This window comes from Pyrus communis, chromosome 3 (assembly GCF_041283825.1).
Source record: "Pyrus communis isolate YQ-2024b chromosome 3, ASM4128382v1, whole genome shotgun sequence".
Classification (NCBI taxonomy): domain Eukaryota; kingdom Viridiplantae; phylum Streptophyta; class Magnoliopsida; order Rosales; family Rosaceae; genus Pyrus; species Pyrus communis.
In genome coordinates, this window is record NC_142567.1 from 781,388 (window position 1) to 790,087 (window position 8,700).

An 8,700-nucleotide genomic window follows, 5' to 3' on the forward strand; every position below is an offset into this window, starting at 1 on the left:
ATGTGTATAATGAATTCCTCGAGCAGCTAGACCATGTATATAATGCAAATCAGATGACAGGTCAGAGAGATTAAGGAACGGAGCAGAAAATAAAAAAGAAGAAGATGGAGCTTAAAAAAAAAAAAAAAAAAAAAAAATTGGCGTTGTGGGGAAGACTTCTAGAGAGACGTTTTTGGTTTTTGGAAAATCTGTTTCAGTAATGGGGTAGTGGAAGAGACTTCTCGATGCAGATGGAGAAAAAAAGGGGAAAGACTTAAGAAAATTAAATTAATGGCACATCTCGTATTATACATTTTTTTGGTTATTTCATATAGTCATATATGTTTTACATAAAAGTTTACCAAACACTATAATACTGTTTATTTATTTATTTATTTATTTTCCAAAATCACTTTTACAAAAAAGTTTACCAAACACTCTGCTGTTTTATTTCACAGCTGCTTATTCTCACATCATAGCAGAAGCAGTTTTTTTTCAAAGCACAGCAATACCAAACCAACCCTTAGTCATTTCTAATCGCTGTGAGCGAGAAAGAAGTATTCTAGTTCGGTATTTGATGACTAAATCTCAAAATCTTGATTCTTTCTATATGTTTTGCACAAATAAGAGAGTTGACGGTTGCGTTTGTAGTCTAAAGACCAAACTTTACGTGTAGTCTGACTCGCCTAATCTTTTAATTTCCAACTGATGGCTACTGGCTCCATTTTTCTCAATTGTTGTGTTGCCATGAGTTCTTCCAATAATCATAATTTTGCCAATCAAACTTTTGTCATACAGAAGTTTGAAAGCTTCATCTTTCAACCTATAAAATACATGCCATACTCTGAATTTTGAACGATCAAACCATAAGTACAAAGTATATATACATATAACCTTTCAAGATTCAACTCTCAAGGGGACAAATTCATTATCTAAATATCGTAATTTTTCAAACACATATGTGTTCGTTGTGCTTAACTGAACCCAGAGGCCACTCAATGCTTGGTTTTTGGCTTCTTCACAATCATCACGGTGCAGTGAGCGTGATGAGCGCAGTAGTCGCTTACGCTTCCCAGAACCGCCCTGCACCACAACCAAACAAAGCATTAAGATTTCCACAGAAAACAAGTAACCTCAAGCTCGGCTCAAACTTAATCGCGCAAATTAGCGATGGTTGTTCCACTCGATCGAAAGGGTTGGAACAAGTTTGGGGGAATACCTTTTGATGGCTCCATAGCCATGACTTCCCACAACCAAGATGGATGCGTGGTGTCTTTCAACAGCCTCACACAGAACGTTCCTAGCATCTCCTTCCATAACCTCCACGACCACATCGGTCACCTGCAACCATTAGAACATGTAATGCTCAGAAAAGCTGCCAGCGAAGCGCAACTCCTTCGTATCACATCGGTGTGCGATCATTAGGTTCCGTTTTGATCTATGTTTTGAGTATTTGCCGGAAACGCTCATATAGAAAGACGTTACAAATGTGAGTAGGTTAGTTGTTCATATCATTGCGTTCGCCCTGCTCATGCTCAAGTTCGATATCCTTTATAAATTATATAAATTGACATCCGTTTTCAGAGATTATATTGATCGAATTTCAATTTTAAGGACCATATCAATTTCAAGAACGGTGTGTGCTAAAAATCCAAATAAATAAAATTTGACAAATACCGATTTAGAAGCGCAAAATTCCTTGGCCTTCTCAGTTACACGGGCAGCCATCTTCTTCAAATCAGCGTCCACGATCGGCAGAACCCCCGCCCCTGCTGCAATTCGGCACAACACGCAAATTAGCTAATCATAATTAACTAAACAAACAATTGATTAATTAGCAGGTAAGACAGAAAGGTTTTCAGAGATCATTCCCGTTGCAGTTAGGATTCTTACCGGGGCCGACGAAGCCAACCACGGAGGAAACCGATGGCTTGGCGTGGACGATGATGAGCTTGAACGGAGCTGTGTCGCCGCCGAAAGGCTTGAAGCAGTGATCCAAAGTCCATTCCAGAGCGTAGTGGCTCTCCTCACTGTCGTCTGCCCCGATCACCATCACTTGCTTCCCTGCCGCCATTAATGCTCACCTTTCTCTCTCTCTCTCTCTCTCTCTCTCTCTCTCTCTCTCTATAGTTCTTCACCTTCTTTCTTGTCTTCTCGTTTCTCTCTCTAGTTCTTCTTCTTTCTGGCCGGCTATTATTTAAAAGGAAACTAACGATGAAAGGCTTAAAAATTTTGAATGTTAATAAAAATTTATATATTAACTTTATTTAATGGTTAGGACAAAAGCTAATATTAAACTAGTCCATTTAAAATCATCCAAACTATAATTTCTGATTTGCCCAGACGGCAAGTCTTTGTTCGTTTATCCCCTCTTCCTTTCTTCTCTCTTACTATTCTCTGCCTCTATAACCTTAAATTCCTCATCTCCTTTCATCACCAACCGAAGCTGCAAAGCGAGAGAGAGAGAGAGAGAAACAACCAGAGTAGCGAATATGATGATCATCCTCGTCTCTGAGACCATGGACATCCCCGACGGTGTCAAGATCAAGGTCCACGCCAAGATCATCAAGGTCCTCACAGGAATACGACCAGAAAACAGAAGCTGAAGGTCAAGGCCTGGTTCGGACCGCTCTCTCCCACATCGGAAATCTCATCACCGACATCACCAAGGGGTATCGCTACAAGATGCGTTTGTGTATGCTAATTTTTCCATCAATGCCTCCATCACTAATGAGGCCAAGTTGATCGACACACGTAACTTTTTGAAAGAAGGCGAGTAAGGTGGATATGATGATGTTTCTATCACCCAATGTGAAAAAGTCAAGGATAACCCCATCTTGGATGGAAATGAATTTTTCTCGATCTTGTGCCCTGATCAATCAAAAATGCCATCTTGTATATCAGGAAGTTTCTTGATGGTATCTATGTGAGCGAGAGGGGAACCATTGTTGCAGAGGAATGAAGGGTGTTTGTTTTTGTGTTCTTTCTGAATGTAGTTTAATTTCTTCATGGGATTGGCTAGTTATTCCTTTTGTTGGAGAGTTCCTGTGGAGGAAAACATATCAAGGGGCATATGCGGGTTGCGGGTTCTGTTGAATGTTTGATTGTGTTGCTGTTTTTGGTAAGAAATTAGAGAGAAAAATATTAAATATCTGTCATGGTTGATATATTTGATTCATTTCATAGAGGAATAATGGAGAAATTGATGGATTTAAGTACTTGAGGGAAAGCTGCCCTTTTGTAATCACTGAGCTACTGCGTTACGTTGCAAATATGGGTGAGCATTCTTTTGTTACTTACGGGTACGAGGAAGCATTGATTGGAATGGAAGGCAGATTTAAGGCAAAGTTGTATTGATTTGGAAAATAAGCCATTAGAATGCTGAAATAAAAATGAGAGTTTGGTTCGTTTAATTTTTTTGTTAGTTTGTAATATCTCATGTTCTCAAGGATTTGTTTTGTGATGTAGTTTATAAACCTTTGATGATGGATGGCTATTATATGTGTGCATTTGGGGTGCTGTGTCGTGTGTTTGTGAATGAAAATTTATGTGGTGTATTTGGAGGTGTTTTAAAATTGTGTTTTTGTTTCATGTATAACAAAAAAATCGTTGTTTAGTTTAAGAAATAGTGATATTACTCGTATTTAATTCTATAAATAATTAATGTTCAATTTGAGAAATAGTTAGTGTTCGTTCAATTTGAGAAATAGTTAGTGTTCAATTTCAGCAATAGTAATCGTGTTCAGTTTCATAAATAGTACTCGTGTTCAGTTTCATAAATAGTTCTCGTGTTCACTTTCATAAATAGTAATTCTGTTCAATTTCATAAATAATGATAATACCCATTTTCAGTTTAAGAAATAATTAGTGTTAAGTTTAAGAAATAGTGATAATAACAGTGTTCAATTTAAGAAATAGTGACAACACACATGTTCAATTCTTGAAATAGTGTTTAGTTTAAAATTAGTGATGACATGTACTCAGTTTAAGAAATAGCAATAGTATCTTTGTTCAATTCGAAAAATAGTTAGTATTTAGTTTAAGAAATAATGATAGTACAAGTTTTCAATTTAATAAATAGTCAATTTGCAATTAATAAATAGTCAGTTTTCAGTTTTAGAAATAGTCAGTGTTTAGTTTAAGAAATAGTAACAGTATCTATGTTCAATTCTAAAAATAGTCAGCGTTCAACTTAAGAAATAATTAGTATTCAGTTTAAGAAATAGTGATAATGTTAGTCTTAAGTTTAATAAATAGTGATAATACCCGTGTTTAGTATACAAAATAGTGAGTATTCAGTTTAAGAAATAGTAATAATACTTGTGTTCAATTTACGAAATAATGAATGTTCAGTTTAAGAAATAGTGATAGTACCATTACTCAGTTTAAGAAATAGTGATAGTACCACTACTCAGTTTAAGAAATAGTGAGTGTTCAGTTTAAGAAATAATGATAGTGCCAATATTCAGTTTAAGAAATAATAATAGTACTAGTGATCTATTTAAGAAATAGTATCGATACCCCTATCTAATTCGAGAAATAGTTAGTGTTCAATGTTTATAATTGATAATTTTGTTTACTTGGGGAAATAATGTAACTATTTGATTTTCCTTTTTTTACTTGAAGACATAAAGTATCAAATTGTTAGTATGATATAAATGCATTTTTTGTTGATTTGTTTTTCAGGTTGTTGCTAGGACAGAATAAAGTCACGAACAATACTGCTGGTAAGGCAAATAATAAGAAGAAGGTGGTGATGTTGAAAACACCTGAGCCGGTGAAAATACCAGAGCTTTACAAGCAAATCTACAAGACCATTGTTTTATCCGTCAAGAGTTGAGACCCCACTGGCAAATCTACAAAGACTCACAAACTGAAAATGAAATTGGGATAATTTCCAATGGAGTGGCTCTTGCATTCTAGGAGAATGGGTCCGAAGTGGTAAGCAAAATTAAGGGTGGAAATTGATCAACAAAAGAATCTAAACCACCTAATTACAAAAAAGTAATAAACTAATAAAATAATAACAATAAAAATAATATATATATATATATATATATATATAAAAGAAATTGGGGAAGCAATTGCACCCATTTTCTTTTAACGTGCAAAATGGTTTGAGGAGGTGGCCACTCTCTATCACCCTTGAGTTTTACCTTCCTTTCAGGAGGAACGGGGACGACAAGAAGAAAACAAGAAAAAATAAAAAAAGCAAAACCTGAAGAGAGAACGAACGGCCAAAAGAAAAAAAGAAAGAGAGAAAGAACCGGCCAGTATAATGTCATACTTGTAAATAAAGGGAAGTTTATTTCTAACTGAATTGGCTGACAGAATAGCATTGCTGTTAGGGGCAAATGTGGAAAAAAAATTCATTTCGTTTTGGGCTTTTAGTTCAGTCCATGTGTGTTAAATGCTTATGGGTTTGATATAGATTAGTTTTGTCCTTATGATTAAAAATAAAGCCCTTTTGGTTAAATAATAGTATAGGGTGGTTTTTTATTAAATAAAACTTAGCTCAAGTCATTTTCATTAAAACTCCCTTATTTAAAAGGATAGATTTTTCAATGTGATCGGGACACTCATGTGTTATTATACAAATCGTGGAATATGTGTGTCAAAAAATTAATAACTTAAGAAATAAAATTTCTTTGAAGTTGACTTCTTGTGTATTAAAGCTTTTTAGCTAAAATGATTCCTAAGATTGAAAATCAATAGAAATGGTCCCTAAAATTATCCAACATCCATTATTTTCGTCATTTAGTTAAAAACTCAGTTAAGTGAACTCTTGACAGGAAGTTTGGGTAATTTTCAAAGCTTCGTAACTCAATCGTTTATTAACCAAATTCGACCCATAATATATCAAAATGAAGATAGGAAAGTGTATAACAAAATTATACCTATTTGTAAGACCAATGGTTTCCAGAGTTGGCCAGAAAATAGCTTAAAAAGTTAGTCTGCTAGGAAACTGAAAAACTCGCAGAAAACTAGATAAACTTTAAACATTCATAACTTCTTCAATACTCAACGAAATAGAATGATTCAAAAACGAAAATCATAATTCTCAACAAGATGAAGAGAATGGTATATTTCTCGATGACTAATTTGAACTTGTGACACAAGACGATGAGAATGGTACTTTTCTCAATTGGCAAAATCATAATTGCATTCAAAGCATCTCATGCCCTTAACCGAATCTAACAGCAACAAACCACACCATAAGTGAAAACGGGTAAAGAAGTTCACTTGATGTACAATAATTATTGATGAGGTAAGTTCTCCTGCACCAAGTTTTATTTCTTAAGTTCTCCTGCACCTAAAGTGTCTACTTACTATTGCACCTAAAGTCATGCGCTCGACTTTCTTTATCTTTCTTTACTCTCAATATTACTTGTATCATAATTTTACCAATCAACTTGTCATACAAAAGTTTGAAAACTTCAACTTTCAACCTATAAAATACATGCCATACTCTGAATTTTGAACTATCAAACCATAAGTACAAAGTATATACATATAACCTTTCAAGATCCAACTCTCAAGGGGACAAATTTATTATCTATATAGCAGTAATTTTTCAAACACGAATCTGTGTTCGTTGCGCTTAACTTAAGGGTTTAGGCTTTAACTGAACCCCAGAGGCCACTCAGTGCTTTGTTTTAGGCTTCTTCACAATCATCACGGTGCAGTGAGCGTGATGAGTGCAGTAGTCGCTTACGCTTCCCAGAACCGCCCTGCACCACAACCAAACAAAGCATTAAAATTTCCACACAAAATAAGTATCCTCAAGCTCGGCTCAAACTTAATCGCGCAAATTAGCGATGGTTGTTCCACTCGATCGAAAAGGTTGGAACAAGTTTGAGGGAATACCTTTTGATGGCTCCATAGCCATGACTTCCCACAACCAAGATGGATGCGTGGTGTCTTTCAACAGCCTCACACAGAACGTTCCTAGCATCTCCTTCCACAACCTCCGCGACCACATCAGTCACCTGCAACCATTAGAACATGTAATGCTCAGAAAAGCTGCCAGCGAAGCGCAACTTCTTCGTATCACATCGGTGTGCGATCATTAGGTTCCGTTTTGATCATGATAGCGTAAGAATTTCAAATCTCTTTTTGAGTATATGCCATAAACGCTCATATAGAAAAACGTTACAGACGTGAGTTAGATTAGTTGTCGTCCTGCTTATGCTCAAGTTCGATATCCTTTATAAATTATATAAATTAACATCCGTTTAATTTCAATTTTAGCGATCATCTTGATAGTTTGGGTTAATGTAAGGGAGGTTTGTGATAAAAATCCTAAATAAATAAATAAAATTTGACAAATACCGATTTAGAAGCGCAAAATTCCTTGGCCTTCTCAGTTACACGGGCAGCCATCTTCTTCAAATCAGCTTCCACGATCGGCAGAACCTCCGCCGCTCCTGCAATTCAGCACAACACGCAAATTAGCTAATCATAATTAACTAACAAACAATTGATTAATTAGCAGGTAAGACATAAAGGTTTTCAGAGATCACTTCCCGTTTGCCGTTAGGATTCTTACCGGGGCCGGCGAAGCCAACGACGGAGGAAACCGATGGTTTGGCGTGGACGATGATGAGCTTGAACGGAGCTGCGTCGCCGCCCAAGGGCTTGAAGAAGTGATCCAAAGTCCATTCCAGAGCGTAATGGCTCTCCTCGCTGTCGTCCGTCCCGATCACTATCACTTGCTTCTCTGCCGCCATTGATGCTCACCCTTCTCTCTCTCTCTCTCTCTCTCTCTAGTTCTTCACTTTCTTTCTGGCTGGCTATTAGTTAAAGGACTCGTGCTTTCAACGGAATCGGTTCGAGCGAGCGAGCTTCCGTGATTCTTCTGTATTCGAAACAGACGGCGTCGTTTAACTTGGGGGTCGTGAATATAGCTTGATTCCTAACCATTCGGGATACATTTAGAAACCACCAGAGATTAAAGGCTGATTTGGTATTGCTGTATTTTGAAAAAGACTGTTTTTACTGTGTTGTGAGAATAAACAGCTGTGAAATAAAGCAGCAGAATGTTTGGTAAACTTTTTTGTAAAAGTACTTTTGAAAAAAAAAAAAAAACATTATTATAATGTTTGGTAAACTTTTATGTAAAACAAATGTGAAAAGAAACCGGTTTTTCAAAGCTTTTTGTTTTTGGCTTTTTTCACCCAAAACTATAAAAAAAAAAGCTAAAGCTGAATGTTTACCAAACAAAAAAATATCTCCCAACTTTTTTTGATACCAGCTTTTTTCAGAATCACCTCAGTATCAAATCAGGCCTAAGGCTAAACAATCACTAATTGGCGCGTGGATATAGCTTAATTCCCAAGTTAATTAAGGCAACTTCGAAATTTTATTCCTCAAAATGAGGCTATCCGCCATTTATGTTTTTTTTCACAATTTCCATGCCAACGTGATAAAACATTATACGAAAAATATGAAGTGTCTGAGAGTTTATGTGGAGTCACTTTTGGAAGAATCTCCTTAGCATTTATCAAACATTGTTGTTTGACATTAAGCTTATAATCATTTTTCTTTGCTATTAAAGACTCGTTTGGAAGTGTTTTTAAAATAGCTAAAAGAAGTTTTGGTGAAAATGATATTGAAAGCATTCTTTTAAAAAATGCAAATGAATTGTGAAACACTTTGAAGTGCTTCTTGCAATTAGCATGTAACTGGTATTTCTTGCAAAAAAAACATTTGCTTGGACCT

The 8,700-nt window shown here is 35.8% G+C and overlaps 2 protein-coding genes and 1 pseudogene across 3 annotated transcripts; 1 reads left to right on the forward strand and 2 right to left on the reverse strand.

Annotated features, from left to right (window-relative positions):
• Nucleotides 1–731: 731 nt before the first annotated feature.
• Nucleotides 732–2,171, reverse strand: LOC148697702 (universal stress protein PHOS34-like). Of its 2 annotated transcripts, none has more exons than XM_088690467.1 (4): nucleotides 1,873–2,171; nucleotides 1,657–1,748; nucleotides 1,199–1,320; nucleotides 732–1,062 (listed from the first exon to the last, which is right to left on the reverse strand). In XM_088690467.1, exons 1-4 carry the CDS (start codon nucleotides 2,051–2,053, stop codon nucleotides 975–977), a joined length of 483 nt encoding a protein of 160 aa, XP_088546593.1. In that variant the 5' UTR covers nucleotides 2,054–2,171; the 3' UTR covers nucleotides 732–974. The 2 variants fall into 2 exon arrangements, with proteins under 2 accessions (XP_088546593.1, XP_088546592.1); XM_088690466.1 differs by having other exon boundaries at nucleotides 1,657–1,751; nucleotides 1,873–2,163.
• Nucleotides 2,172–2,332: 161 nt separating this feature from the next.
• Nucleotides 2,333–3,148, forward strand: LOC137714896 (large ribosomal subunit protein uL6 pseudogene; annotated as a pseudogene).
• Nucleotides 3,149–6,421: 3,273 nt separating this feature from the next.
• Nucleotides 6,422–7,904, reverse strand: LOC137714895 (universal stress protein PHOS34). The gene is made up of 4 exons (XM_068454051.2): nucleotides 7,529–7,904; nucleotides 7,312–7,406; nucleotides 6,847–6,968; nucleotides 6,422–6,710 (listed from the first exon to the last, which is right to left on the reverse strand). Exons 1-4 carry the CDS (start codon nucleotides 7,707–7,709, stop codon nucleotides 6,623–6,625), a joined length of 486 nt encoding a protein of 161 aa, XP_068310152.1. The 5' UTR covers nucleotides 7,710–7,904; the 3' UTR covers nucleotides 6,422–6,622.
• Between the last annotated feature and the right edge of the window lie 796 nt (nucleotides 7,905–8,700).

What these genes read in the sequence shown, in the direction of transcription:
- LOC148697702 (XM_088690466.1), bottom strand. Translation starts at nt 2,053, where the DNA reads ATGGCGGCAGGGAAGCAAGTGATGGTGATCGGGGCAGACGACAGTGAG. An exon ending in GGTTGGCTTCGTCGGCCCCG is followed by an intron (nt 1,752 to 1,872) that starts GTAAGAATCCTA and finishes GCCGAATTGCAG; the next exon opens with CAGGGGCGGGGGTTCTGCCG. An exon ending in GGCTATGGAGCCATCAAAAG is followed by an intron (nt 1,063 to 1,198) that starts GTATTCCCCCAA and finishes GTTGTGGTGCAG; the next exon opens with GGCGGTTCTGGGAAGCGTAA.
- LOC137714895 (XM_068454051.2), bottom strand. Translation starts at nt 7,709, where the DNA reads ATGGCGGCAGAGAAGCAAGTGATAGTGATCGGGACGGACGACAGCGAG. An exon ending in CGTTGGCTTCGCCGGCCCCG is followed by an intron (nt 7,407 to 7,528) that starts GTAAGAATCCTA and finishes GCTGAATTGCAG; the next exon opens with GAGCGGCGGAGGTTCTGCCG. An exon ending in AATTTTGCGCTTCTAAATCG is followed by an intron (nt 6,969 to 7,311) that starts GTATTTGTCAAA and finishes TAATGGTTGCAG; the next exon opens with GTGACTGATGTGGTCGCGGA.